The 27,233-nt window shown below is 55.6% G+C and overlaps 15 protein-coding genes across 15 annotated transcripts; 7 read left to right on the forward strand and 8 right to left on the reverse strand.

The window, feature by feature from the left end:
• Positions 1–71: 71 nt before the first annotated feature.
• On the reverse strand, positions 72–2,958 carry B0T26DRAFT_701238 (Cullin repeat-like-containing domain protein). The gene is made up of 5 exons (XM_060441588.1): positions 2,607–2,958; positions 2,322–2,535; positions 1,914–2,263; positions 932–1,857; positions 72–874 (listed from the first exon to the last, which is right to left on the reverse strand). Exons 1-5 carry the CDS (start codon positions 2,796–2,798, stop codon positions 520–522), a joined length of 2,037 nt encoding a protein of 678 aa, XP_060298003.1. The 5' UTR covers positions 2,799–2,958; the 3' UTR covers positions 72–519.
• Positions 2,959–3,362: 404 nt separating this feature from the next.
• On the forward strand, positions 3,363–4,197 carry B0T26DRAFT_739392 (mitochondrial outer membrane translocase complex, subunit Tom20 domain-containing protein; the record flags this gene model as incomplete). The annotated part of the gene is made up of 4 exons (XM_060443706.1): positions 3,363–3,426; positions 3,510–3,755; positions 3,868–3,968; positions 4,045–4,197. The coding sequence occupies 4 exons, from the start codon at positions 3,363–3,365 to the stop codon at positions 4,195–4,197; spliced, it is 564 nt and encodes a 187-aa protein (XP_060298004.1).
• A 625-nt stretch (positions 4,198–4,822) lies between these two features.
• B0T26DRAFT_673833 (uncharacterized protein) lies at positions 4,823–7,293 on the reverse strand (the record flags this gene model as incomplete). The annotated part of the gene is made up of 2 exons (XM_060439644.1): positions 4,823–7,140; positions 7,239–7,293. The coding sequence occupies 2 exons, from the start codon at positions 7,291–7,293 to the stop codon at positions 4,823–4,825; spliced, it is 2,373 nt and encodes a 790-aa protein (XP_060298005.1).
• A 296-nt stretch (positions 7,294–7,589) lies between these two features.
• Positions 7,590–9,426, reverse strand: B0T26DRAFT_201571 (uncharacterized protein). The gene is made up of 4 exons (XM_060433744.1): positions 8,660–9,426; positions 8,441–8,537; positions 8,270–8,305; positions 7,590–8,195 (listed from the first exon to the last, which is right to left on the reverse strand). The coding sequence occupies exons 1-4, from the start codon at positions 8,995–8,997 to the stop codon at positions 7,806–7,808; spliced, it is 861 nt and encodes a 286-aa protein (XP_060298006.1). The 5' UTR covers positions 8,998–9,426; the 3' UTR covers positions 7,590–7,805.
• Positions 9,279–10,492, reverse strand: B0T26DRAFT_701263 (transcription initiation factor IIA, gamma subunit-domain-containing protein). The gene is made up of 3 exons (XM_060441589.1): positions 10,342–10,492; positions 10,119–10,266; positions 9,279–9,841 (listed from the first exon to the last, which is right to left on the reverse strand). Exons 1-3 carry the CDS (start codon positions 10,464–10,466, stop codon positions 9,692–9,694), a joined length of 423 nt encoding a protein of 140 aa, XP_060298007.1. The 5' UTR covers positions 10,467–10,492; the 3' UTR covers positions 9,279–9,691.
• A 315-nt stretch (positions 10,493–10,807) lies between these two features.
• B0T26DRAFT_642528 (proteolipid subunit-like protein) lies at positions 10,808–11,718 on the forward strand (the record flags this gene model as incomplete). Its single annotated transcript, XM_060437451.1, has 5 exons — positions 10,808–10,865; positions 10,957–10,991; positions 11,064–11,155; positions 11,242–11,550; positions 11,610–11,718. The coding sequence occupies 5 exons, from the start codon at positions 10,808–10,810 to the stop codon at positions 11,716–11,718; spliced, it is 603 nt and encodes a 200-aa protein (XP_060298008.1).
• A 225-nt stretch (positions 11,719–11,943) lies between these two features.
• On the reverse strand, positions 11,944–14,328 carry B0T26DRAFT_749540 (gephyrin; the record flags this gene model as incomplete). The annotated part of the gene is made up of 2 exons (XM_060445118.1): positions 11,944–13,981; positions 14,312–14,328. The coding sequence occupies 2 exons, from the start codon at positions 14,326–14,328 to the stop codon at positions 11,944–11,946; spliced, it is 2,055 nt and encodes a 684-aa protein (XP_060298009.1).
• A 72-nt stretch (positions 14,329–14,400) lies between these two features.
• On the forward strand, positions 14,401–15,043 carry B0T26DRAFT_642914 (Rpp14/Pop5 family-domain-containing protein; the record flags this gene model as incomplete). Its single annotated transcript, XM_060437488.1, has 2 exons — positions 14,401–14,623; positions 14,691–15,043. 2 exons carry the CDS (start codon positions 14,401–14,403, stop codon positions 15,041–15,043), a joined length of 576 nt encoding a protein of 191 aa, XP_060298010.1.
• Positions 15,044–15,055: 12 nt separating this feature from the next.
• Positions 15,056–16,233, reverse strand: B0T26DRAFT_641894 (putative GTP binding protein; the record flags this gene model as incomplete). Its single annotated transcript, XM_060437385.1, has 3 exons — positions 15,056–15,706; positions 15,766–16,091; positions 16,170–16,233. 3 exons carry the CDS (start codon positions 16,231–16,233, stop codon positions 15,056–15,058), a joined length of 1,041 nt encoding a protein of 346 aa, XP_060298011.1.
• Positions 16,234–16,527: 294 nt separating this feature from the next.
• B0T26DRAFT_201705 (WD40-repeat-containing domain protein) lies at positions 16,528–18,428 on the forward strand. The gene is made up of 4 exons (XM_060433745.1): positions 16,528–16,698; positions 16,764–17,010; positions 17,075–17,157; positions 17,248–18,428. The coding sequence occupies exons 1-4, from the start codon at positions 16,689–16,691 to the stop codon at positions 18,030–18,032; spliced, it is 1,125 nt and encodes a 374-aa protein (XP_060298012.1). The 5' UTR covers positions 16,528–16,688; the 3' UTR covers positions 18,033–18,428.
• A 487-nt stretch (positions 18,429–18,915) lies between these two features.
• B0T26DRAFT_701279 (uncharacterized protein) lies at positions 18,916–19,886 on the forward strand. Its single transcript, XM_060441590.1, has one exon. The coding sequence runs from the start codon at positions 18,991–18,993 to the stop codon at positions 19,660–19,662; it is 672 nt and encodes a 223-aa protein (XP_060298013.1). The 5' UTR covers positions 18,916–18,990; the 3' UTR covers positions 19,663–19,886.
• A 738-nt stretch (positions 19,887–20,624) lies between these two features.
• On the reverse strand, positions 20,625–22,470 carry B0T26DRAFT_202069 (norsolorinic acid reductase). Its single transcript, XM_060433747.1, has 3 exons — positions 22,055–22,470; positions 21,720–21,985; positions 20,625–21,658 (listed from the first exon to the last, which is right to left on the reverse strand). The coding sequence occupies exons 1-3, from the start codon at positions 22,177–22,179 to the stop codon at positions 20,820–20,822; spliced, it is 1,230 nt and encodes a 409-aa protein (XP_060298014.1). The 5' UTR covers positions 22,180–22,470; the 3' UTR covers positions 20,625–20,819.
• A 579-nt stretch (positions 22,471–23,049) lies between these two features.
• B0T26DRAFT_701284 (WD40-repeat-containing domain protein) lies at positions 23,050–25,865 on the reverse strand. Its single transcript, XM_060441591.1, has 4 exons — positions 25,508–25,865; positions 24,817–25,420; positions 23,739–24,760; positions 23,050–23,666 (listed from the first exon to the last, which is right to left on the reverse strand). The coding sequence occupies exons 1-4, from the start codon at positions 25,574–25,576 to the stop codon at positions 23,391–23,393; spliced, it is 1,971 nt and encodes a 656-aa protein (XP_060298015.1). The 5' UTR covers positions 25,577–25,865; the 3' UTR covers positions 23,050–23,390.
• B0T26DRAFT_201721 (uncharacterized protein) lies at positions 25,688–26,350 on the forward strand. Its single transcript, XM_060433746.1, has one exon. The coding sequence runs from the start codon at positions 25,799–25,801 to the stop codon at positions 26,201–26,203; it is 405 nt and encodes a 134-aa protein (XP_060298016.1). The 5' UTR covers positions 25,688–25,798; the 3' UTR covers positions 26,204–26,350.
• B0T26DRAFT_739403 (chorismate mutase-like protein) lies at positions 26,247–27,115 on the forward strand (the record flags this gene model as incomplete). The annotated part of the gene is made up of 2 exons (XM_060443707.1): positions 26,247–26,317; positions 26,386–27,115. 2 exons carry the CDS (start codon positions 26,247–26,249, stop codon positions 27,113–27,115), a joined length of 801 nt encoding a protein of 266 aa, XP_060298017.1.
• Positions 27,116–27,233: the final 118 nt, after the last annotated feature.

Here is a 27,233-nt window from a genome sequence, read left to right on the forward strand (position 1 = left end):
GGCAGGCGTTGTTTCCGCAGAATGGCGGTGCAGTAAATTGAAATTGCTGGGGAGTGGCTTGCTGTAGCATCCATCTGTCTGTCTGGCCGCCCAATCCCCACGCTAAACGCAAGGCGCCAGAGCTGAGAGAGCGGGGTGGGGGGCAAAATGTGGCCCAGGCGCCTCCTCCTATTTGCGTAGTGAACCACATTACCTGACCATTCCTTGCCTTGATCGAGTCTGGAAGGTATGTAATTCGTGTGTCTCCATACCCGTTCATTCCTGAAGACGATAATCATGCCCCTATTCACGGCGGGAGCTCGCAAAACGTAGAATAAAAAAAATAAACCAATATTATACTACCAGATCCCAATCAACAACCTATTCAGAGACCATACAGCAAACGTGCCACCAAAAATAAATCGCCAGCTCAGCACTAGCCCATTGCATCTCACATCTCTTAGATACCATGGACTACTCGACGCCTTTACGACCCCTCACCTCGATTTCCTAAATCTCGAGATAGGTAGCCAACAACACTCAGGATAGGCCCAATCCGACCGGGGAGGCATCTGCCGTCGCGGCTGTCTTCTGCACGTTCTGGCCAACAAGGTTGCGGAAATCGATGCCGACGTCAGAGAGCATCTGGGCATGCTCCTTGGCCCTGTTCATGCACTGTGTCCACACCTCCCCGCCTTCTTCAGCGCTGCTCAGCTGCCGAGCCAGAATGACATTGAACGCATCGACTTCTTCTTTGGCCCACTTCACACACGCGCTCATCATGGGCGGCGGGAAGCATGCTTGGAAGCAGTTCACCGTATTGTGGATAATGGTGAAGTAGACAAACGAGATCTCCCAGATATACAGGTGGAGATCTCCTTGGAATATGCATTGCCTAAGCCATTGTCAGCCGAATTCGAGAGGAGGAGTATATATGGATATCTATACAGACCTGGTTCGCTTCTTGATGATTTCGCTCCGGGCTTTCAAATATGCTTCCCGGGCCCGGTCTTCGAAGCCCAGGCGGGTCAACCAATTCACGTTGCGCTTCATCTTTCTCTGGTCATTGTGACTACTGATCAAATCGCGAACGACTAGCGATGCCAGTTTCGTGCATCTCTCGTCCACCTTGAACGAGATGAAGTCTTGCGCAATTACGTTGTTCTTCAGCCCAAAAGCCAGGCCCTTCAACTTTTCGACCCGAGCGACGGCCGGTTCGATTTCCTGGAGAGCAATGTTGATATCCAACTCGTCCATCTGGCTCTCTACCCAGCGGAGGTTCTGCTGCTTTCCGTCGACCTCGATGAGCATGTCCTTGATATCCGAGAGCGTCTCGAGAAGTTCCGTCTTCTCAAGAAGACCGGGGTCGCGCGACGCAAAGTAGTTGATGGTTTCCTTGGCTTTGTTCGTAGCTTCGCGCTCCGACTGCAGATTTCTGCGCAATTCCTCTACTGTTTTTCGGATATTCAGAATAAGGGCGGATTTCTCCGAATCCTCAGGTCTCTCGGTTCTGTATATGAAGGATTCATTCTGGCCACCTCCCCTGACCATAATGGCGTCGGCAAGCTTGTTCCTGCCGCCCGACGACTCGCTTGTCCCCGCCATGTCGACAACCTCGATGTCCAAGAGGTGCCAGCAACGATCGGCGACGAGCTTTGTCATAGGTCCACGAGCGTCCGAGACGTTTGGCCCATCCATCTTCCGCTTTTTACGAGAGGCGACCAAAAGATGGTCGTTTAGCAGGAAAATCTGCATTGATCTCCTCGACTTGTACGTCGCATTATCAAGCTCGATCCAGGGGCCAGCATTCTGGAGGACATGGCGGCCCTGCGAGTTCGGGAGAAACTTCTGAGATCCTTCAACATTCTTGTAAAGAGCCTGAAACCAAAGTTAGCCTTGGGACAATCCAAATACTGACCAGGGCATCAACGGACCTGCATCTGAGAACTCCAGAGCGCGGTTCGATCGGCGACGGAACTTCGTTTGTCCCTCTTACTGAGACCTGTAGAGAACTCGCCGCCAAAGCCCGAAACCTGCTCAGGACTGTTGCCTGAAGCAGACCGGAGGGCAGTTGTGTTTGCCTTGAGCTCCGACATGAGGTTCTTGAGGGACCGCATTTCACTCTTGAGCTTCTCGGCCTCCTTGCTGATCTTGATGAACTGGGTACGGTTCTGGTAGACATTCTGCTGGAGATCTGCTGACGCTCTGCTCTTAAGCTTTCTTAAGGTGATTTCAAATTCTCGAATCTCGTCTTCAGTGGCCTCGCTGAGGATTTCAGCAACGTCTTTGACAAGTTAGCTTCCCACATTTGCACGTCCACCAAGGCCGTTGGCATAACGTACATTGCTCTGCAACTAGCTGCGGATTCCGAAGCGCTCTCACATCCAGCTGGGGAGCTTCCCTCCCGCCACCTCTCGATGGCGGTGGAAGCCGATTTTGGGACTGCTCGTACTTGTCGAGGCTGGGGAGATTGGGCATCGGAGGGGCCGTTGGGTCGAAATCGGTTGGGAGGTTGTTGAACCGAGTCGAGTATCGACGCTTCACCAAATCTGAGGTCTATATCGAAGAGAAGGACATGGGTTAGCCTCGCGCAGCTTGAAGCCCCTAGAAACCGGCAGGTAGCTCACCTTCCCATTGTTCTGAGGCGGGGGCCGGGGTCGAGGCCGAGGCGCATCTTCAGGAAAGCGACCGGCAGGCGGTCGGGGTGCCGCGCCGTCTTGGATTATAGGACCGGTTATTTGTCGAGGAGCGCTGATAGCTGGGCGGTTCTTCCTATTGCCTCCGCTCCTCAGCGATACCTTGGACCGTTCTTCCGACATCGTTAACGCTCGAGGCTGGCGGAAAGCAGTTCCGTGTGATCGGCTCGGAGACAAGAGCGGCCAGGTGGTATCGTTAGTGTGCAAAGGAAAGTTATTTAGGAAAATAGGGACATTTCAGTCGTTCGTGAGCGAGGCGGCGTCAGTCGATGGTGTCTCGAGTGTGCATGGAAACGACGTTCCCTGCAACAAGCCTGCGATTGGTATGGGATAGGCCCACTTTTGCATGTACACCGGGAGGTACGTGCCCCTACCGATCCCCCTTCCGAAAGCCGTCAATTTGAGCCGCCGCAGCGGGGCCCGTGCTCTTCTAGCGTCATTGGCTTCTGGCTTGCTGGACGCGATTGGGCCGGGGAAAAAAAATTAACAGCGTGCAACGAGACCTGCATTTCGAGAGGAGCTCTCCATCAAACAACGAACGACCTGAGCCGCCGCATCACCGAGGCTCCTTTGGCCCCGTTTCTCGAGATACAACACCCTACAGCGCCAATCTCTATATACCTACGTGTTCCTGCAACTACCACGTTATCTGTTGTTTTCCCGATTGTCCTACCACATCGACGAACCATGTCCTCCCAGACCACGGTCGTCGCAACCGCAGCGGCGGCGGCACTAGCTACGGGCGTGCTCGGTATGTGCCTTCCCCATTCCCAACCCGTGATAGATACGGCACCAAGCGGACCGGCTAACAATACCCGATTTCTCCAACGCTAGCCTACGCAGTATGGTTCGACTACCGCCGGCGCACGCAGACCGAGTTCCGGAGAGAGCTGCGCCGCAACGAGAGGAGACAGCATCGCCTCGAGAAGGGCCAGGCTCAAGCCAACGCAGAAGCCCAGAAGCAAGCTATCAAGCGGGCGGTTGACGAGGCAAAGGAGGAGGGCTTCCCAAGTTCCTCTGAGGAGAAGGAGCAGTACTTCCTCGAGCAGGTCCAGACCGGCGAGGTCCTCGGTGCGGATCGTAAGCACCACCCCTCCCGGCCCAACATTCAGCCCTTTCCATTTCCGAACGGAGCCACTGCGTTGGTAAAAGATTCAAGGTTTAGCTAACGGAGGCCTTTTCATCACCACAGCCTCCAAGGGTATCGAGGCTGCGCTCGCGTTCTACAAGGCCCTCAAGGTATATCCAACGCCTGCCGACCTGATCAACATATACGACAACACAGTCGCCAAGGTAAGAAGCACATATGGTCAGTGTCCCCTTACCATCGTAGCCGTCACTAACCGACTACTTTTTTCTCACCCTACAGCCGATTTTGGACATCCTGGCCGAGATGATTGCGTACGACGGAACCGTTAGGGTCGGTGGCTCCCCCGGCTCCGGCGTCGACGTAGCCGAGATGATGCGCCAGATGGGCGAGATGAGCGAGCTGGGCGGAATCCCGGGCGTGGGACTTGACTAGAGCTCGAGACATCGAGGGTCCTAGACGGAGCTGCTGTTCGAAGCCCCAACCCCGGCCCTCTCGTCGCGATACTCTATAGACGACGCCGGCGTATTGTGAGCTGGGACACATCCCTCCACCCCTCCCCCCAAGGAGCGGACAAGGTCCAGAAAAAGGCAGCCTGTATCGGCCCCATCCTCCTCCACTCTTATACCTCTATCGGTAAGCTGTCTCCGGACATTTTCGATCGTGGCCTGCCTGTCTAAGGACTACGGTCTGAGCGGCAGGCCGTGTTGTATAATACCTTGTTTTCTTCTTGTGTTTTCGACGTGGCAGTGGCAGTGCTGTCTGTCTGGGGAGAGAGAGGGCTATGTAAAGAACATTGTACATAAACGAATCTTGGACGATATCATAGGCGACAGGAACCCGAGACTTGCTGCTTTTGAGCTTAATGATAACAGATATATAAACCAGACCAGCGGCCCCAACAACAACCCAAAGTCACCATCAGGTCAAAGAACCGCTAGTCTGGAACACGACGGGTATGGCATTGAGCAAAATCTCTTTGGTTTGTCTTCTTTCCATTTCTGAGCAGTTGCAAAAAAAAAAGTCTATACCAACCATTCTTTTGTCCTTCCGAGTATCTTTAATTGGTCTCAATCGGCCTTCCCTTCCTATCTACTCTCTGGTCTCGCGGGTCGAACCCGCCCTGGCCCCACGTGGCCCACTCAGGGGTCGCGGCACCCATGTAGTCCTCTGGCGAAAAGTCGCCGTCGGGCCCCTTGGACTCGAGCAGCTGGAAGAACTTTTCGTAGTCGATCAGCGTGTGCCACTTGCCGTCGACGTTGAAGCGCTCGCTGGCGATGAGGATGCAGCAGCTGTGGGCATGCTCGGCGGCGATGCCGTACTTGAGCCCGCGCCTCTCGAGGCTCGCGTTGAGCGCGACGACGAAGTCGCAGACCTCCTGGTAGAAGGGCACGTTGGCCATGGTCAGGCCGGCGTTGCTCGACGTCGACGTGCCGCAGTAGGTGACGCCTTTCACCTCGACGAAGCACGGCAGGCCCTTCTCGACCAGGTCCGCGTAGCCCTCGGCCTCGTCCTCGACATTGAAGCCCTTGACGAGGGTCAGGCGGAATACGGTGCGCTGGCGGAAGCGGCGCTCGCGCAGGATCTCGAGGCAGCGCTGGAAGCGCTCCCAGAAGTCGCGGTGCAGCGGCCGGTCGATGCGGCGCAGCGACTCGCGGTTCGACGCGTCGATGCTGACGTACAGCTGCGTGACATGCTTGAGTGCCGCGAGCTCGTCGGGGTGCTGCGCATTGCACACCAGGAAGGACGAGATGCGCTCCGCATGCAACATGCCCAGGAACTCGTTGATGTGCGGGTAGAAGATGGGCTCGCCGACCAGCGAAAGCGCGCAGTGGCGGATGCGCATGGCCTCGGCGAAGCGCTCGGCGCGCACGCCAGGCACGCCGCGCATCATCTTGATCTTCTTGTAGTGGTTTTCCTTGACGCCATCAAAGATGAGCTGAGGGGGGTCCACGACCCAGCGCCAGGTCGTACCGACGGGGTTGGTCCCGTGGCGCCAGCAAAAGACGCATTTGTTGGAGCACGAGAGAGACGGCGTCGTCTCCATGCATTGATGCGAGTTGATGCCGTAAAACGAGTACTTGTAGCACGACCCTCGACCGCGCAGGGCCGACTTAGTCCACCGGCATATCTTGACACCTGAATGGGATCCGACGATAGAGTAGCCTTGCTTGGTCAGGGATGCATACGTGGGCGAGCTCTGGGGCACCATTTCCTTCACGGTGATAATGGCCGTCTTCCTCGGCTTCGTCTTTCCCTGTGTCGTGAAGTCGATGGCGATTGGGGCTTTTGTCTGTTCTACGGAGCCGTCGGCCTGCGACATCTCCATTATCCGCCCCATGTCTTCAACGTCCTCAATGCTGCCTGAACTCTTTGTTTTCGCCTCTGGCGCATTATCGTCGAACACCACTTCGCCGTCGTCATACGCGTCACCTTCGTCGTCGCTTTCTATCGGGTCTCCCGAGCCCTCCACGCCCTCCCCTAGGCTCCCCGTGCTCTCTACCAGCTTCAGCACTTCGGTTAGTCCAACTTGCCATTCTGAGAGACGCGCAGAGCCATCTCTCTTCCAGTCGCCCATGCCAAGCGGGTAGGCGCGCTTCCGCCCAGTCAACTTGGCCATCCATCTGTCAACCTCTTTGGCCTGGAAACAGAATCCTTCATCCTCGGTCGGCCACCCCTCTCTGTCGCCGAACCCAAACACGGAATAGCCAATGATTGACGAGAGAGGCGAGGTATCGATCCGGAAGTCGTGGTGCGTCTCCTTCATATGCTCCAAGAGGTTGTCGTTGATTGTGTCGATGTTGTAGCTCGGCAGCAGAAAGAGATAAAACAGGTCGACCGGTGCCCCGTCGCTCTCCATCTTTGGGGGCGTAATCAAGTACTCGTCATAGTCGGCTTCCGAGAGATCTAGGACTCGGGGGGCCAGAAACGAGGAATCCGACTTCTGCTCGGAGCCGGCGCACCCCAGAGCAACTTCCAATGCCCGTGCGAACTCGCGCGCGATCCGTTCAGTGTTGGCAGTTATCGACGAGTAAAAGACGAGAACCTGTATCTTGCGCGCCTCGTTCGCGCCAGCAGCGCGAGTCTTCTTGGTGAGCTCGCCCTTGATCCGGCGCGGCCCGTTTGTAGCTAGCTTCCTGGACGTCTTCTCCGACTGTGTACCGCCGCCCTTCTCTACTTTGACGGCGGCATTTTCGCTTGTGGGTTCAACCTTGGCCGCCGCCTGGCGCTGCGGAGCCGGCTCGCTGTAGATTTTGGGGAACACGAGCAGCTCCTGCTTCTGCTCCGTCCAATGGAGATATACTCTTAGCAAGACAAGGGAGAAAAACGCCGTGAGGATGATGGGGATCCGGTGCTCGTGCCATAACTCGACGGCATCTGCGTCCACAAAGTTTAGTCAGTTTTGGAAAACGCATGTATGTACGGATACCGATACCGTGGTGATTGTAAAGCGCATTGAGGATCATGGCACCTACACTGAGCAAGGCCCGAGAGTGCGGACGGGCTCGACTCCCAAGACTCGTACGGCATGGTGGACGGCTTTCCTTTTCCCGAGATAGGGAGCGACAACACCTGACGCCGATTCTTTTGTGCGTGTTGTGTACTGATCATCGGAGAGACCTCGAGTTTTCCGACCCCTCCAAAGCTGGTGCCCCGCACTAAACGTTAGTGAGCCGCCGCAGCGTTAAATCCCTGAAACGTTCAAGTATGGCACACTTCTTCCATTCTGCCGGGGACGTGTGGATCTGTGCCAAGACAGCCAGAATTAACTAACAACAACCTACAAATTTAAAACTCGAGTACCATTCCGTTGGAACTTCCAAAAGTGCCTCTTGAAGTTAACTCTGTCCGGAATGAAGATAATATGTTGCGTCTTGAGGACACCTCCATGTTTCGATGTGGTGGCAATACCGAGCCTCGACCACGTCAAACTCACAATGGAAGCGTTAAACCGCGGCTGAACTTTTCTGGGGGTATCATGAAGTATATGCGAAAAAAGAAAAGATCTATTTGAACAGTTTTGAAGCGTTATAAAACCCAACTCATCGACGCTGGGCAGGGGGAACCAGCTCGTCTGTCTCCTCAAAGTTGAGGTCCAAAATATCACCATGCTCGATTCTCTTATCCTCTGGCCGGAGCTCATCTAACCGAGTGCTCGACTCATAAGCGCTCGCCCCATGCTCGGCAAGGGACGCCGCCGAGGAGGCGCCTTCGCCCTCAGGAGCTTGTTCGCTGCCTTCGTCTTTGCGCCCGATGATGACGTTCCCGGCAACAAGCATAGCCGCGCCGAGCCACCACAGCGGCGGGAGCGACTCTGAGAAGATAGCAAACCCCAGGATGGCGGTGATGACGAAGTTGGCAGACGTGTTCATGATTGACACCTGCGTTGTTGAGTTTCCCCGCGCGAGGGCGGTGGTGAACAAGGTCCACATCTGGAGAGCATCAGCCAGGTCTGTTCAAATAGAGGCAATACCACAACCATGGGCAGTTGACACAAGAGACATACCACGCCATTGAACACGAGATTAAGCCCAAAGAAGATCTAAACAAGCACGTGCGATATTAGTCAGGGAACCACTCCTCTGTGAGTCGACACAAGAAGCGACACTCCGCAATTGCTCATCCAGACGTTTGCGGCGCGCCCAAAAGACACGCTCAGAGAAGGAGAGCGACCCACAGCTCGGGTGACGGCTTCAACAACGCCTTCGTATGTAGAGAGGCCGAACAAGCGCGCAAGAGCCTCGGACAAGCTCGACGTCAGCTCGGTGGTTGTTCTAAAACATGCGGATGGTTTTGTTAGCAACGTTGCACTCGGCACATGGTAACACGATGTGACGGGGGTACATAAAATTTCTCAAGACATAAAAACAGCCACGGTCTCTCTCTCAAAACGTACAGTTTAGCAAAGACGCCGTTAAAGGCAGCACAGGCTCCGCTGGCTAGGGCAAACAGGATCCACTGGTTCCGACCAGAGAACGTCGTGGGAGCCATGGAGTCATTGTTGTTATTAGGCGGTGCCGTCGTGTCACTGCCGTCAACTATCAAGGTCCGACGCTCGGCGTCGTCTTGTTGCTGTGCATCCATTTGAGCCGCAGGCCGGGGCAGCCGCCGCTTCTTAATGTGGGACGGCTGCTGCGGGGGGGAGAGGCTGGTCCTTGCGGAAGAAGAGGAGCCGACTGATGAAGACGGAAGCTCAGGAGAGTGAGCTTTCCCTGCTGCCTTGCTGACGGGCATTGTTGTTATGGAGTAGGCTACGAGGCTGAGATTCAATGGAAAAGGTAATGAATGAATGGAATCTCCAATGACCAGGTTTTCCGCGCACGCGCTCGAGTCCGGAAAGTCCGGTAAAGTCCGGCAGTCAGTTGATAGGATTGTTGAGGAGCTTGTTTGTGCGGGTTGGCTTTGTCTCTGAGCTCCAATTGAGTTGAGTCATGCAGCCTGGTCTTTTGCTACCGTGTTTGAGAATTGCCACAGGTCTTGGAAAGGCAGCTTACACTCCAATCCCTGTTTGTTGGCGTGGTACTTTGGTAGATACTAACAAATAGGAAAGATCACAATAAATATACCGGCTAGGAAAAGCCTTTAATAGGTATTTCTAGGATAGGGAAATGCCTCCGAGATTATAAAATAGGGATTCCAATAGCTTTTACCTCGGCGAAAAACCTTTAGAGCGAGCTTTAAGTTGTTAACGCCTTTCAAATCTTGGAGAGTTCCCCACTAACAAACATCCAGGGATTGGAGTATACAGGACCTGAGTTAGTGCGGTGTGGGGAAGGTACAGATTACAATAATACACGCGTATTTACGTGACGATTCGGGAGTCATTGATCTATCTTTCCTATTGGCATGCCGAACTGTCTGGGTATAATCCTTTTCAAGAGATCTCCTAAACTAGCCGAAACGTCACATGTAGTCAATGGTAGATGTCCTACTTCTCATCGGTGCGTTTCGCGCTGCAGCTGACAATCTTGACTTTGTCGGCCACAACGGAGTGGCTGCCGTTATCCATCTTAAACGTTACGTTCTTGATCAAGAAGGTCCAGACTTCGTCGCAAAAGCGGTAGGTATCGAGCGAGCCCTGTTTTATGGTGGTCAACTCATGCCCACGTTACACGCATCAGAAATGGGCTGTTCCGGCTTGTGTGCAATGAGTGTGTGATATGCCGTCATGAAGTGACAAGGGAATGGCAAAGGGGTAAACGACAGATGCTGGGAATGTGCGCAGAATATGCTATGCATATAATGTCCTACTGCAGAGAACGACAAGTAACCCGAGACCAGGAGTCTTGACTCCAAGAAAAGTCAAAGGACAGGAGGACGCCAAGGACGGCATTCCAACGAGAGTTGTCATTCACCTTGAAAGTCAATCGAGCCTTGACCTTTTCCGACAGGGACTCGGCAACAATGCGGTCGAACTGGGTCAGGACCTTCATCGCCAACTGAGGATCGATGCGCTCGGCCCCAATAAGGTCATCGAGCGCATCGGTCAGAGTCGTTCCCAGGCTGCCACAAAGTGTCAGCGACCAACTCGCTCAAATCCAACAGATCTGTCGCGACGCGGGGGCCTAATTGATGTACCTTCCATGACGATATAGATCATAAAAGTTCGTCGAGTTGGTCGCCATAGTATTATCCGACCTACTCTTACACTTAAGTGCTTGTTGGATGCGAGAGAGGGTTGCGATGTGCGACACCTCTGACATGCGTGATGTAAGGTGGAAGGTTGTAGGAGAGAGGTCGCTTAAATACATTGGGGAAAGAGGCAGTTGGAACAAAGGATGAGTCATCAGGCGAATCATGTAGCGTAGATTTCCAGGAAGGAGTGGGGGGGCGGACCGGTCACGTGTACAGCCTAAGCTTGAGCTGCAGCCTTAGTGAGTTGGTTGTTTGATGAATTGCGGATGGGGCACGCACGCACCTGTTTGGACGAGCCTCTTTTGATGACCCCCCGAAGCTTTGGGAAAGGGATCGCCGGCTTCGAGACAGCCTCAATACGACAACCAGCTCCAGCTAGAACCCTATTGAACGACGGACACCTTTCACGATGAGCTTGACCTACGGACTCGGCGGGGCAGGGGCGAGTTTGGCCGTGGTGGGGGCTTGTGAGTCTATTTCCGGCCGCCTACCGAACTCAAGTCGAGCCAAATGAAGCTCAGCGTTGGGGATGCACTACTGACGTACAACCGCGCGCAGATATGCTATTCACGGGCAGCGGAGAGGCTTTCAATGTACGCCAAACTACTCGATCGAGCCTTGCGCACATTTCCGTTCTTGTTTCTCACAGCTTCCCGGTATTCTAGGTCGGAGCCTTTCTCGAATCAGTCTCGCCGTACGCGTGGGCAGACCTGGGCATCGCCCTCTGTATAGGCCTATCGGTTGTGGGCGCGGCATGGTACGACACTCCATCCTATCTTCTCTCTACATACGCCAGCGAACCTGTCTGTTCACCTCTCTAATCTCGTGGGTCGCGATCTGTAGGGGCATCTTTATCACCGGATCCTCAATTCTCGGCGGAGGCGTCAAGGCACCCCGCATCCGAACCAAGAACCTGATTTCCATCATCTTCTGTGAGGTCGTCGCCATCTACGGCGTCATTATGGCCATTGTGTTCTCTTCGCTGCTTAATCCTTCCCAGGGGGAGAAGTCCTTCTCGGGCGACGCATACTACACGGGCTTTGCGCTCTTCTGGGCCGGCATCACGGTCGGCATGTGCAACATGATCTGCGGTATTGCTGTCGGTATCAACGGTAGTGGAGCTGCGCTTGCAGACGCTGCCGACCCTACACTGTATGTTTCATGGCGACACCTACCTGCTCTGACGAGATTGCTGACCTAACCCCCAACAGCTTCGTCAAGATCCTGGTCATTGAGATCTTCAGCTCCGTGCTGGGCCTGTTTGGTCTCATTATTGGTCTTCTTGTATCCGGCAAAGCCAAGGAGTTTGGCACCGCCTAAGGCCTTGGCCCCGCATCTGTACCCTGCGACCTGTATTTGGACTGCTTCTTATAAGCGTGTCTCTGTAGCTTCATTATCATTGGCGTTTTGGAAGAAGGCTAGGAATGGTCAATTGGGGCGGTCAGCATATCTCACGGCTTGTTAGAAGTTTCAACTGTACAAAAGCTCGTCAAGGTTATTACATGGTTAGTTCCGCTGCAGCAACCTTTGCTGTCTAGAGCTTGGTTATAAACTACTTCGTATGTCACCCATCAACAGTGCCTCGACCTTGGTTCCCTTTTGTAGCGGCTCTAGGCCGCTCGGCAGGCAAAGGAGAGCATTGGCGCCCTTCATACTGCCAACCTTGGAGCTCCTTTGGCCTCCTGTGCTAGTCGCAGAAAGTGTTCCGTCCTTGGTAATGGAAACGATAGCTCGCTGGTATTCGGGCCGAGCCTTGTCTAGGGAGAAGTCGTGGGACAACGTCACAAGCACTCGTGTGAGACCCAGGGGAGAGATGCCGGACATTTGGTGCAGAGACGGGAGCACAAAGAGGTGGAACGAGACCAGCGCCGAGGCCGGGTTCCCTGGCAGAGAGAAGATGACCTTGGAAACCCTCTCGCCGGTGTTGTCCTTGACGGGCACTGTCGCAAACGTCGTCGGCTTGCCGGGCTTCATGGCCACGCGGCCAAAGTGGATGGTTCCGCCGAGGGAGCGCTCTATCGTGGGCTTCAGCAGGTCGAGCTCGCCCATCGATACCCCGCCTGTGGTGATGACGAGATCCGTTTGGCGCAGCGCCTGCCTCAGGCGCTCCTCCAGCGATCCCGACTTGTCGCTTGCGATGCCAAAGTCGATGGCCTCGTAGCCCTGCTCCTCGGCCGCCGAAATCAGCGTCGGGCGGTTGGTGTCCCGGACCTCCCCGAGCCGCAGGTCGCCCGGGCGGCTGGATTCGACAAGCTCGTCGCCGGTCGACAAGACTCCAATAGTCGGCCGGCGGTAGACCTGCACCTCGGCCACGCCCGTGGCGGCCAGAAGGCCGATCTCGCCTCCGGAGGTCGACACCTGCTCCCCCTTGCCGAGGATGAGGTCGCCTTGTTTTATGTCGCTGCCAACTTCCCTGATGTTCTCGCCCTCCTTGACATTGTCTGCCAGGATCTCAATCTCCTTCTCCTCCTTCTCGTCGTCAGTCATCGACACCAGCACCGTGTCTTCGACCATGATGACGGAAGTGGCGCCAGGGGGCAGCGGTGCGCCGGTCGTGATCCTCGCAATCTCGCCCTCCTTCAAAGCGGCAGCCTCTCCGGGGGCGGCATGCGACACGGAGGTGACAGGGAACACGCCTTTCATGTCGCCGTCGCGGGGAACTACGACGGCATAGCCGTCCACGATGCTCGCCCTAAACGCCGGCACATTCTCCCTGGCTTTCACATCCTGAGCGAGTACCGCGCCGACCAGCGCGCTGCCCACCTTTTCCGCGACAATTTCAGGGGCTAGGGTGTGCTCCTTGATCAGCTCGAGGGCCTTTTCTACCGAGAGCATGGGATAGGGAGACTCTCTGTGCCGACGGCTCGGTCCAAGACTCGGGTCGTTCGACTTGGGGTTCTCGCTGGGTTTGGTGTGCCGCACAAGACCACCGTGGCCGTGGCCATGTCCGTGGCCGTGGCTGTGTGCATGATCGTGTCCGTGGTGATGGGCATGGGAATGCCCGTCGGCAGCACCAGACCCGACTCGGGCCTCCTGTTCCAGCCTTCTCACGCCGCCTGAGTGGAGGGCTCTAGAGTTGGCTCCCGCAGCTTGCAGGCAGGCATGGGGCAGCATCCTGAGCACGGCCCTGAGATTCTCTCTGGCGCCCTTGGGCGACCCGGGGAGCGTAATAATGACGGTCTGGTTCCGGATGCCGGCGACGGGCCGCGACATCATTGCAAAGGGCGTGACGGCCAGGGAAGCAGCGAGCATGCCGTGGACCAGACCGGGGGCGTCCTTGTGGAGAAGAGGCGAGACTGCCTCAGGAGTGTCGTCGGCGACGGCGAAGCCAGTGCCGCCGGTGGTGACGATCAGGTTGACGGCGTCTCCTTCTCCTTCTCTTCTGTTGTCAGTCCACAGCATGATCTGCCGTTGGATATGGGCGACGATATCACCGACGATGGCCGAGTCCGTGACTGTCCACTGGCTGCCGCCGTCCGTCTCAAAGACATCCCTGATGGCAGCATCGGCCGAGTCAGTTGAGGGGTCCTGGGCAGCTGTTGTCGACACGATAAGGATCGCCGCCCTCAACACGGGGCTAGGCCTAGACGACGACATGGCATAAAAAAGGGGGTATTTGATGCTATGTACAGTATGTCCAAGCAGGTACCCAAATAAAACACTCGGGCACGATATGCAAGAGGCTCTGGGACTTCAACTTTTTACTTAGTAATTGCTCATGTAAATGTGTGGATGGATGGACGGATAGATGGACTGAGATCAGCCCAAAGCGAGGGTTAGGGTCGGCCCAGAACTTACATTACCAAGGAGTTAGGAGGGTCTTTGGCTCTAAGCTGAGGCACGGATAGGTCACTCAGATTCTGCCAAGCATCACCGCCCTTTCTATGCTCTGCTCAGGAACCCTACAACGTACATCGGTTTCTCATCCATGGTTCCATGTTTCCCATGACATGGACATGAGAGAACCAAACAGACGCCCCATGCTCCTATCATCACGCCATCATGGTGCGTCTCAAAGATCGCTACCTGCTGGTCAACATCATCTACTCTGATGTGCCAGCGGGGCAGCAATCAAAAGGTGCAGGCGCCGTGCCCGACCTGCTCGTCTACAACCAGCCCACCACCGGAGAGCTCAGACCGCAGCTGCTGCTCAAAAGCATCCGAGCCGAGGTGGCCGCGCTCTTCGGCGACTGCGGAGCTGGCGCCATTGACCGCAGCCTTCAGGGTAAGAAACAGTCTGGGGCGCAATTCGTTATTCGTATTATGGTGCTAATAACAATGGCCCCTTACAGTGAAGTATCTTTCTACAGCAACGTCGACATTCATCTTGAGAATCTCACGGTCTCACTACCGGCTGGTCTGGGCTGCTCTCTCATTCATGCACCATGTCCCGGTAAGAAACGGGAGGCCGTGCATTTTTCGCGTGGTGCGCGTCAGTGGCACCATCCGCAAGGTTGAAGAGGAAGCTGTGCGACGCGCCAAGCTTCTGATCCTCGCGGCCAAGCGCGAAATGGCCGGCAAGAGCTCCGGCGCCCTGGATGCTCTCTTGCGCGGCAAAGACGATGCACGCAACCTCACAATGGTGGTGGACCCAGATGATGATGATTCCGAACCCGAGAACGGCTCGGCCATGGATGGTGGCTGAACCCCGTTTTCATCACTTCTTCTTACGTACTACCCGTATACCCGAATTAGAGACCGGCAGTGAGGACAGAAGATCGGCACCCTGGGCAGCCTCGACAGCAGCTTCGGCTTGATCCTCGCGCAGTTTCTGCTGTTCCTCCTCCTCCTCCCTTTCGATCTCATCAAATGCCTCCTTATTCTCGATCCACCGTTCTTGGAGATCCTGGTTATCCATCAAGGACGACTCGTTCCGCATTGCCACCTGCCAGATGGTGTCGTTAGTTCCTTCGGCTGCCCCAAAAACGTACCCGTTTGCCCGGTCTATCACATGCAGGAGATGCATCATGCTCTTCTTGTTTTCGACAGCCAACACCTGGAAACTGACGAGCCCGAACTGTTCGACCAGATTCGCAACTGCTTGGTTTAGCCGACTGAACTTCCCGCTCCGCAGGGCTGGCGACTCGGATTCGAGTGCCGGTATGATATACGAAAGGTCCTGCACTTCTGTGTAGTAGTTGAGGTTGAAGGGTAGCGGGTCGTAGTTAGCCGCCCTGTCTATTTTTGTCAAGACGTTGATGTGGGGGAGGTCCATCTGCAGCATGGCGCGCAGGCAGAGGAGGATGTTGGAGAGGTAGAGCGACGGTTGCGTGAGGCAGAAGCAGTCGGACAGATGGACTACTACTAGCTGCGAGTCTGTCAGATTCCAGAGAACGGATGTAGGACATTGCGCAGCACCAAACCAACCCTGTATCCTAGCTTTTGCAGACGGTTAAAGATGTTGCGCAACGAGTTGTGGTGCGTGTATAGCTCGACCTGGCCGGGGCAGTCAAAGAGGACATAGTCGTCGCCCAGCTCTTTCAGTCCTTCTTCGAGCCATTCCATGTTGTTCTCCAGCTCCTCGAGCGCATACAGGACACCTCCGTTAGGCCCCAGGTGGTCGTCTAACATGATCTCCTCCAGCGTTACTAGGCTTCGAATGTCGAGCGCGCAGGGATAGTTTGTCTGATCATTAGCAGGGTCCAAGTTGATAACGGAACATTGCCGGCCGATGGCGCCCATGAACTGGTGCACTAGAGTGTAGCCCGTCAGCAGTCACAGCGTACTTGCGAGCTTAGAACAAAAGAAAGGATGCGACAGGCGCAACGTACTGCCATCACAATAGGTGCTTTTGCCCGATCCGGGACTCCCGAGGATAAGCTGCCCGAAAGGCATTTTCTGGAGCGCTATGTTTGTATCTACAAGTTCTGAATCGAGTTATGAACGGCTGTATCTGTCTCAGCGAGAAATTATGGATTATGGATTTCCGCAGGCGCGTGCAGAAGAAACAGGCGAGCGTTGTGGCGGAGAGAGCATTTGATGCTTTCGCGGGAAGGTAGAAAGTACCCCACTAAAGAATGGGCAATGACATGCCGCCCGCACCCCTCCCCCACCTGCAGCAGCGGAAAATTTAGCGGTGAGGCTCGGCAGAAACCTTATTTACCCTTGTTTACCTCTCTGCACCTGTCGCAAAGCTCCGTCCTCAAGCTGCCAAAGCTCGAGACTTTTCCTACTACCCTGCGAACCTTCCTCACCTCCCAGCCCAGCTTTCACCTTCCCTCACTGCTGATACATAGCATACTCTACTTAGACGAGACATCTCTCAATTCGCGCGATCAGAAACTAAGAAAATGGCGCCTGGTAAGAACTACCCATTCCACTCTCCCAACTCTCCCCTTATTAACAATAAGGCCCCCGATTTATAGCCACCCAGTTTGAGATCGCCCAATCCCCGGGCGACGCGCTCACGGCAGTTGTCTTTGCGCCCGATGATCCGAGCCGCCTTCTCGTCTCATCATGGGACAGAAAGCTCTACATGTACGATGTCGCCCAGGGAAAGGAGGAAGCGACTCTGGTCAAGACGTTCGACCACCGTGCGCCCGTGCTGGCAGTCTGCTTCGGCGCCAACAAAGATGTTGCCTTCACGGGCGGAGTTGACCGCTGGGTCAAGAAGTACGTTCTATCCTCCCCTTGAAACACAATTGACAGGTCCTCTTGTTGCTAACCTCTGTTTTAGAATCAACCTTGCGACCGGCGAGCAGACGGTCTTGAGCGAGCACACGGCGCCTGTCCGCTGCGTCGTCTACAGCCCAGATCACTGTAAGTTGCTGTCCACCCCCGAAATTTGTGGTGAGAAATAAGTGAAATGGGCAATGTGCTGACTTCTACTTCGTGCCCCTCAAAAACTAGCCATTCTCATCTCTGCCTCGTGGGACTGTTCCCTTCATATTCACCACATTTCCGACGACTCCAAACCGTCAACGCCTCTCAAGATCCAACTTCCCGGAAAGGCGTACTCGCTCGCTGCCAGCCCTTCGAAGGTAGTGGTGGCCATGACGGCGCGACTTGTTCACATCTACGACCTGCCGACGATCGCATCTGTGCTCGCCCTGTCGGCTACTAGCAACGGCCACAGCGACACCGATGCCAAGGCCGACAACAGCGGAATCCCGACCCCAGTGGTCTCAGACATACAGCCCTGGCAGCAGCGCGAATCGCCGCTCAAGTTCCTGACGCGCGCCGTTTCTTGCATGCCCAACGACGCCGGCTACGCCACGTCGAGCATTGAGGGCCGCGTGGCCGTTGAGTGGTTCGAGGACACGCCCGAGTCGCAGGCGCGCAAGTACGCCTTCAAGTGCCATCGCCAGGTGGCTCCCGAGGAGGAGGGCGGCGGCGACATTGTCTACCCCGTCCACGCGCTCGCCTTCCACCCAGTCTACGGCACGTTCGCGTCGGGTGGCGGCGACGGTACCGTGGCACTCTGGGACGCCGAGGCCAAGCGCCGCATGCGCCAGTACCAGGGTCTGCCCGAGGGTGTTCATTCGCTGGGCTTCTCTGGTGACGGGAAATACCTGGCCATCGGCACGTGCCCCAACTTTGAGCATGGAATGGAGGATTATAGCGGAGTGGGCCGCACGCACGTCTTCATCCGCGAGCTCAGCGAGACAGAGGCCAAGGGCAAGGGATCGAAGTGAGATGGTTGTGTATGATTTGGGGTGTTGCGGCTGCATCTATCTTCTTGTGTCTGTATACCTTTGAACCTTTGACTGGCGTTCTGGAGAAAGGGACATGGCGGGATACGCAAATATGGCTTGACGGAAACAGCACTGTGGTTGGATATATGGGAGATTCCCTTGGGATTTGGTGTGTGGCAAAAAACAAAACAATCTTTCTGTTTTCGTGTCATGCGACTGATATTCAGAGCTACAGATACTCTGGCGAAGGGGGGCACGTTTGTTGGCAAACGAATCTCGGGGCTACATGTACGTTTACAATGCAATGACTGATTTCTGGGTCACTGAACCTCCCCATCACAGCATGGCTAGGTTCAAGTTCTCTACATCAAATCCTTCAACGTCTTCTTCCCAAAGCAGTGCGTTTATCACATGATTCCATCCGTCTTTGCACGATTGATACAGAAGCCCATCAGAAGTGGGACCAAAGCACGCGCTTCAATGTGTGTTGGCTCGGCGGAGCGTGCGTTGCTCTCTCGGGACTGCCGCTCCAGGAGCACTGCGCCTTGAGGCTGGCCATGGGGGTTGCGATCGGCCTCTCTGTCCGTAGGGCGGTGTTTCCGAGATAAATGTCTCCCAATCGCTGCCCGGATCTATCACTTTCTGGCATTGTGGCGGGGGTACCGGACAGCTGACTTCCACCTCTACAACATCTTCTTGGCGCACTTCGACCTTCTTTCCGCGCTCGACATCAGGGGACTTGACTGGGGCGTCTGTAATTTGCGTTGTTTTGAAGTTCACGGCATCTGTAGTGCTTGTCGGCTGCTTGGAGAGTCCTGGCCCTGGCGCGGCTTCGGCCCCCTGTTCTTGGCCAACACCAAGGGATTCGACGGGGACGGTCGTAGTTTGGGATATCTTCAAGCTCGCAGCATTTGTGGTTTTTGTCGGCTGCGTGGGTTGTTTCCCCCATACTGACTCAATGCTCACGTCTACTGAGAGGGATGCCAAGCTAGTTGAAGCTTCACCTTCCTTGGGTGACTGCTCATTGTCGTGGTTGACGGTGATCTCTTCTTGTGTTTTGGCCCTTTGCTCTGCGGTGTTCGAGGCCGGTGGTGCTTCAGTCGTTCGGTCTCGGCAGTCTGGCTTTGGAAGTTTTCCAACCGTCTTCCGAGCAGGTTTCTTCAGGTTCGGTGTGGGTAAAAAGGAGTTGTCCTTGTTCATGTCCTCCCTGCTCGATTTCTTCCTCTTTTTGGGCGGCGGAGGCGTTGATTGCGTCAAATCCAAGACTCCCACGCTCGCAGGAATTGTGAATGGCTGTTTCCTCTTTCTCATTAGTTGGATCAGGCCGCTTGGTTTGGCCTCATCGGCAGAGAAGCCATCGCCCAGCCGGTATTGCAATGATTCTGGTGGTTTGTCCCCGGTACTCGTATTACGCTGTAGTTTCTTGAAGCCTATTGGTGGGATCTTGTCGAATATTAAGCATGGGCGGCGTCGCGGCCCCCTTCTCGCTTGTGTAAATCTGAGTCTCGATGACACCATTTGCTCGTTGTCTAGGGAAGAATCCGCTATAGAACGCGACTCTTCGCCTTCGCTCTCGTTCTCGCCCTCACAGTTAGACTCCTCGTATTCTTCAAACTCGACAGCGGCTTGAGAGCTATGCTGAGTGGCTGAAAGTATCAGCACAAGACAAAGTCAGCCATGTGACACAAGTATCTATTGAACAGAGAGAACTTGGATGTAGGACCTCTACACACATTCTATCTCTGAGAATTCTGAGCGGCTTGAGGCGCTCCTCCTTTCCTCTTCCTTGTCGTCGTCGCGGAATGTATCATGTATGTCTGGCTGAGCCTCAGTTTTGTGGTCTTTGCACGCCTGAACACGGCTCACAGCAGATGACTCTTGAGGCCCCTGCGCATGTGTCTTCCGCCGCTCTCGCGACCGGCTCTCCCCGAGACCGCCATTATCGTTCTGGACGGCTGGGTGGAGCGTGTGCCGTCTTGGAGCGTCGGATTGTTGTGGTCTTGCTCTCAGATCTGGCAGGGTGCTTGCCCCTCGGCTTTTCCCCTTGCGCGAGTATGTCCGGATGGCACTGTTTCTAGGGGCAGCCCCAAACAAGACGTGGGAGCTGCTGGCAGAGACTTGATCTTGGGGAGACATTACTTGAACATGCAGGTACTTCCTGCCGTTAAACGAGTGATCCGGCTCGGACTGCGTTTTCAACCCCGTAAGTAAAGACCAGCAGCTAGGCCCTAGGGGACAGGCTCGAGAGTTGGAGTATCTCGAAAACTCGAAAAGAGTGAACGAGGAAATCCAAAACCCGCTCATGATTCTTTGTGGGCTGTCGCAATTTCCTTATTACTCAGTCCAATGGCTGCCTGCTTGCGGGAGGAAGGTGCGATGGCAGCCAGTTGCAACTTGAAGCAGGGAACCAAGATGGCAAGTGTGGAAGGGACGACCCATGTTTGGAATATGTCGGCATTTTAACTACTTAATATTCCGTATTGATGATATCTTAGTGATCAGAATTGTTTGCCGCAATTCCTCACACCTGGGAGGATAAAGGCTCAAAAGAACGTTCCCAGTTTTCCGATTGTCTCGAGTTTGAGAATCCCCCCTTTTCGACTTTTTGCCAAGAGCCGTACCGAAACTTCGCAGTGTTCTACCACGTCCATGAAGTGTGTATAAGGAAATAAAAACGAACCACTAGTATCTTGTTTAATAATTCTCGGTAATACGTGTCCTGCACAATTCTAGCACTAAAATAGTGTTTTCGTTCGTCCCTAAATAAACCCCTTTTGCTCATGCTATCTACTCAGCCGGAGTTATGGGCTTGGGGAGGGGGACGAAGTCTTGGGTGCCGGCCATGCCAGCCAGCCACATCTCGTTGGGGTGTCCCGTCATGGCCTCGCCGTAGAGGAAGGTGTTGGGGAAGCCGATGTCGAAGGGCGCGGCGGCGTCGATCTCGGCGATGTCGTCGGCGGTCAGGCGCAGCGTCAGGGCCTCGATGTTGCCCTTGAGGTGGCGCGTGTTGCGGCCGCCGACGATGGGGAACACGTAGGGGGTCTTGTGCATGACGTAGGCCAGCGCGACGCTGGTGATGATGGTCTGCTTGCGCTTGGCCACGGCCTCGAGCGCCTTGCTAACGCTGATCTCGCGCTCGCTATGCTCGATGTTGCGGCCCTCGCGCGCCTGCTGCCGCTGCTCCTCCGTCTTGAAAGCGCCGCCGCCCAGCGCGCCCCACGGCGCGAGAGCCATGCCCTCGTCGCGAGACATGGGGATGATGTCGCGCTCGAAATCCCGGTTCGCGGCCGACCAGCGGCCCTGGTAGACGGAGAATTGCCTCATGTTGTGGTCGCGCGCGTACTGGTTGGCCTTGCTCACGACCCAGGCCGGCGTGTCGCTGATGCCTAGGTAGAGCACCTTGCCGCTGGTGACAAGGCCGTTCAACGACTGCATCAGCTCGGGGATAGTGGTTGAAAAGTCCCACCAGTGGACGTATAAGAGGTCGATGTAGCTGGTCTGCAGCCTTTTCAGACTGGACTCTACAGAGACGCGAAGACTCTTTGTGCTGTTTCCGGCAAAGTTGACTATAATCTCCTTGCCTGCGTGGGCGCTCTTGAATTCTGTGGTGAACTTTGTTGCGATGACTGGGTGCTGTGTGATTAGTAGGGTACTTTCAATGGCATGCCGCTCTCCTTTTCAACTCACCCATCTGGTCACGGTTGCCGCGCTTCTTCATCCATTCTCCGATCCAGGTCTCTGATTCCCCGCTCTGGTAGTTGTTGGCGGTATCAATGAAGTTTCCTAAGTAGTAGAAACAGGCACTTGTCAGGTTCCCTCCCCAATCCCAGCAGAGACATGACAGTGGGCTTGAACAGGGTATTGGATTTCGAGTTGCCATACCTCCGCTTTCGTAAAAGAAATCCAGGATTTCTTCCGTCGTCTTTTGGTCGCACTCTCCCATGTAGCCTTTCCTGCGAGACAGTAAGCATCTCGAGCGCTTGGATCTGGAAGCCCACGAGACACGGGGCTGAGATACTCACCAGGCATTGCCAAAATTCATGGCACCGAGGCACAGCGGGCTCACACGAACCGAAGCTGTTGGCGACAGAAGCCGATAGCGGTTCAAGGGGCCCTTTGGGGGCGGGGCCATGGGCAGAACGGACATGGCGAAGGACGGGAGGAGACAGTGGTTTGTTTAGTGGTAGGTAGGTATCTGGCTGGAGCGGGGCTGGGTAGATATAGCGAGGGCGGGTGCGGGAAGTAGAATCTCAGAGACAAGACATATATATACTCTCGTGAGGGGGGCCAAGTTCTTTGCGCAAGATTGGGGGATGGAAAGACGTTTCCAAGCCGAGTAGTCGCCTTATATACCACAACCGATTAGGATAAATGGCCACACGTGTGTGTGTGTGTGTATGTATTTCTAATCCTCATCCACCGCTTGCTTTCAACGAAGAACGGACTGGCAGTGGCACCACTATTGCTGCGCTAGACCATGTCTCGACAGCTTTCTCAGACCCAGACCCGGCCCGGGTAACGCAACCATGTGGCTGACCCGTTTATGCACGAGCCGTGGAGATAGGGGTTAAGCATCACATATCTACTTGTTCCCATTAGCTTCCTTGCATTCCAGTCCGGCAATTGTTTCTTTGATTCCCATGCCCAGAGCGGGGAAGTCCTTTACGCAGAATGGGAATGGTGAGGGGGGAATACCTAGGTAGCTTGGGATGGCCTCCCTCTCCGACCCCCATTATCACCCCTCATGACTTCATCACTTTTTGGGATGTGTTTGGCGAGCTAATGGCATTTCTGATGTACCCGGGCACTCTGAATGATATGTTTGAGTACATTGCCTGAATCATGATTACTTTGCCTGGTGCAGGGGCCGAGTGCCTGCGTCAATTGTCTTTGACGGGACGGAAGCCCACGGGTGTGTTGATGCACCTGTCGCCAAAAGATGATCATAATGCCGAATCGTGGAGTTTGCAGAGCGGGAATCGGGGATTGCGGTCGAAGCGCCCGCTCGCCACCCCCTTACCCCCCTTTCTCCCCCACTCGGCAGAGCTATTCGAGCTTCTGCAGCTTGGTCGATTATGTCCGATGTTCTTGCATGCCCCTAAGGCTTGGCTAGACCTTGAATGCTTGCTCGATCATCTGGGGCGGCTGCTTTGTGGATGAGGTTCGTTTGCTGATGAGAACCTTACCTAAGTGATTTGTGTGAATTGAACATTCAGTTCTTGGCAATACCACGAATTGGATGACACGCAGTCACACCCACACCTAGACAAGGCAGATGCAGCCGTACACGCTAATACTGGAACCTGCCGCGAGCCGGCTGCACTTTTTTGTATTTTACACGTACACAAACACACACATCTAACATGTCCAAGCCCCCACAACACCGTCCCGACGGCCCTCTACCATATATCCGTCCTTTATGCGAACCCGCTCTACAATCGCTGGCGTCTTGCCCTCTTCTGCCTCGGCAATGCCGGCGCCGCACTCCCAGTGCCGTCCCTCAACCTTATCGTATACCTTGACCACGTCTTCCCCGGCTGCGCAGACTATTCTGCGTGTATCGAACATCATGCTCGTAATGGGATGGTCATATGCATAGGCGTCGTAGATTGACCCAGTCCGTAGGTCCCATATCTGCGACAAGTCAGTTGCTGGCCCACATATTATATGTGTAGGGGGGCCGTGTTGCGGTTGAACAAGACATACCCGTATGCTCCTGTCGAGACTTCCCGTCACTAGATGGATGTCGTCAAACTGAAGGCACGTCACTGGCCCGGTGTGGCCCACCAAACTGCGATGGACTTGCCCGCTGCGCAGATCCCAGAGCCTCACCATGCCGTCGGCAGTGCCGCACGCCAGAGCCGACTCAAACACCTGCAACGCGCCAACAAAGTCCGCCGACGCGTCTGTTGCGCGGCTGGTCTGCCTCCAGGTGCTGTCGCCTGCCGACAGAACCGAGGCTTGGGCCGATGCCCACATGACATCCAGCGTCTGCACGCAGCGACCCTTTTCGAGATCCCACTGCCGGAGTGTTTTGTCGGCCGAACCGGAAACCAGGACGTCGCCCCTGAAGTGCAATGCCGTGATCTCGTCAAGGTGAGCCTGCAATGTGAAAAGGGGACAGTCGCTCATGCTGCCAGCTGGTGGGTCCACCGGTTGATCGTCCGGGTGGCCAAACGCAATACCGTCGTCCTCGTCGTCCTTGCCAAACTGGCTGCCTTGCGGGTCGTAATGCGCCTTACCGAGGTCCCACAGCCGAATAGTTGCGTCCATAGACCCCGTAGCTAGGAAGTTATCTTCGACTTGGAGAGTGCGGACCGACGCCGTGTGTCCCTCGAGTAGGCCGATGCAGCGCCCCGCGTTCAGATCCCAGACCCGGACCGAATCATCCATAGCCGCGGAAACCATCAGCCCAAAGGGGGCATCAAAATCAAGAGCCGTGATGCTGTCCTGGTGCGCGCGAACCGAGCGAATCATGGTGCCTGGCTTGAAGTGCTCATGAAGAATGGGCATGGATTTCCGGCGGATGTTTCGCGGTTTTTTGCCCCGGGATGGCGTGCTGCTTGCCGAAGGGAGTTTCTCGTACACTGACTGTGACATGAAGCCTACCACGTCGCCGTGCTCGGACTCGAGGTCATCGTCAGACTTTGTCGGTGTCTGCATCGCTGCCGACTCCGCTTCATCGGCGAGGTCCTGGGCCTCTTCTAACCTGCCCTCAACGTCGACAACTGTGACATGTCAGTTAACACGTTGGCAAAACTGGCGAGAGAAAGACACGCCATACTTTCGTGCTCTAGTAGTGCCTCTTCCTGCTCCAGACTTGCTAGCCTGTCGAGGATGATCTTGCGCATGCCCTGAAGGTTAGTTATCTTGTTGTCGATCTCGCGAATCTCGCTGCTAGCCATATTCTTGCGGACGCTGAACATCTCGAGCTTGTGCATCATGGACGCCTTCTCCTTCCTGAGCTTCTGCACCGCGTGGGGGCTGTCAACGTGCGTCGGGATCTCGTCGAGGAGCTTCCTCCCCCGCGAGGCTCGTCGCTTGTGCTTCTTGCCATCGTCGGCAAAGTCGGGGAAGGTGGCCTGGAAGCCCTGGAACAGCGAGTAGGCGTTTTCTTCATCGGGTATATTCCTCAGCATCTCCTCGGGGACATAGGACAAGGCTCGCGACTGGATCTCCTTGGACGAGAGCCTTGACCGCACCAGGTCTGTCGGAGTCGTGCGCGCGAGGGAGAACACGCTGCGCTGGAGTGCTGGCCTCCGCAGCTGTTTATGTACCTCGCTCATAGCGGTCTGGTAGTGGGGGTGCGAGGCTGGATCGGCGAGTGGGCCTATTAGATGGCTTGCGGTCGTCGTCACTTTGCGACCAAAGGCCTCGAGCCCTCGCGTCTAGAGTTATCGCCAAGTCAGTCCCCTTCCCGCCTTGGTTCCCCGCGCGCCCGGGAGGGGGCCAGGCATTGGGTGCGTCGTGCTCACAGAGATGACGGAAGACTCGTCTTCAGGTGGGGAGTCCTGGAAGGCATTCTGGTGCCCGGAGCCGGCCATCCGTCGGCACCTCTAACTTGTCCCGACCCTCGCTTAAGTCTGAGCTTTCCAAGTTTGTCGAGGCGGCAAGTTGCAGGATTCGTGCGTTGTCGTGGGCGATGTTGCTTGTGCGATGGCAATGTGGTATTCGATAGTCAATCCAACGTCGTTCGTCTGGCTTACGCTTTGGGGATCTGGTAGCTGTGCAAGCCACACGCGACAGGCGAGGTCGAGCCGAGCTGCATGCGCTTGTGCTACCTTCTGTCCTGCTCTCTCGTTGAGTGGGCGGCGGCGATTGATCGATTGATGGGGGCGTTTTGCAGGGGGCAAGCATTGGTCCAAAATCCAACCTGGAACCTTATTATTGGGAGCCGAAGCGGTGGGGCGGCGTGGTTAGTGCGTCATTGGATTTCGCGTTTGAAGCGTATTTTCCCAACCGTGCCCAGTCCCAGTCCCACAGCGCTCCGACAAGCGCTCCCCCGTTCGGACCGCCCACCAGTCGACTGCAGGCCGGCAGGGCACCGACGCAGCCGGGCCCAGCCAACCTCACCGCCCGGACGAAATCTGAGGTCATCTCTTGGGTCAAAAGTCTGTCCGTCTCGCTTTTGCAACTGCTTCAAGCAAGCCCTGCATTGCATCTGCAGCTAAGAAAGCAAAAAGCGAACGAGAAAGGAAAAGAAGCGGTGCAACAATGGATTCCATCATCGACCTCTCCGATGCCTCGCAGGCTCTCGACCTCTCGCGCATCCGCTACCAGCTGATGTAGGCCAAGGACCCTCCTTCCAGTTCGTGGAAACGTGTTACATTCGGAAAGACTCACGCAAAAGCAGCCGGCTGGAAGACACCATCACGTTCCACCTCATTGAGCGAGTGCAGTTCCCGCTCAACAAGAACATCTACATCCCGGGGGCCGTACCGATACCCAACAGCAGCCTGAGCTTTATGGACTGGTACCTGACGGAGCAGGAGCGGCTGCAGTCGCTGATCCGGCGCTACGAGTCGCCCGACGAGTACCCGTTCTTCCCCGACGCCGTGCAAAATTCCATCCTGGACTCGCTGCACTACCCAAAGATCCTGCACCCCAACGACGTCAACGTCAACGACAAGATCAAGACCTTCTACACGGAGCAGTTCTTGCCCAAGGTGTGCCCCGACTTTGGGCACGGCGACCGGGGCGTGTCGCAGGAGAACTACGGCTCGTCGGCGACGTGCGACATCGCCTGCCTGCAGGCCCTGTCGCGCCGCATCCACTTTGGCAAGTTCGTCGCCGAGTCAAAGTTTCAGTCCGAGACGGAGCGCTTCACGCGCCTCATCCGGGCTGGCGACCGCGGCGGCATCGGCGACGCCATCACGAATAAGGCCGTGGAGAAGAAGGTGCTCGAGAGGCTGAAGCTCAAGGCCCAGACGTACGGGACCGACCCCTCGCTCGGCGCCGATGCCGGAGAGCAGGTCAAGATCAACGTGGACGCCGTCGTGGCCATGTACGAGGACTTTGTCATCCCCCTGACCAAAGACGTCGAGGTCGACTATCTGATGCAGAGACTTGAACCCGCGCCGTAGCCGGGAGCACATCAATAATTACAACGGTGAAAATAGAAAGAAAGAAAAATAAAAAGTATGGCCAGCGCAAGCGCAATACCTAGAATCCATTTTAATCTTTTAAATTAAAGGAATAAAA

Source organism: Lasiosphaeria miniovina (assembly GCF_030549165.1).
Source record: "Lasiosphaeria miniovina strain SMH2392-1A chromosome Unknown B0T26scaffold_3, whole genome shotgun sequence".
NCBI lineage: Eukaryota > Fungi > Ascomycota > Sordariomycetes > Sordariales > Lasiosphaeriaceae > Lasiosphaeria > Lasiosphaeria miniovina.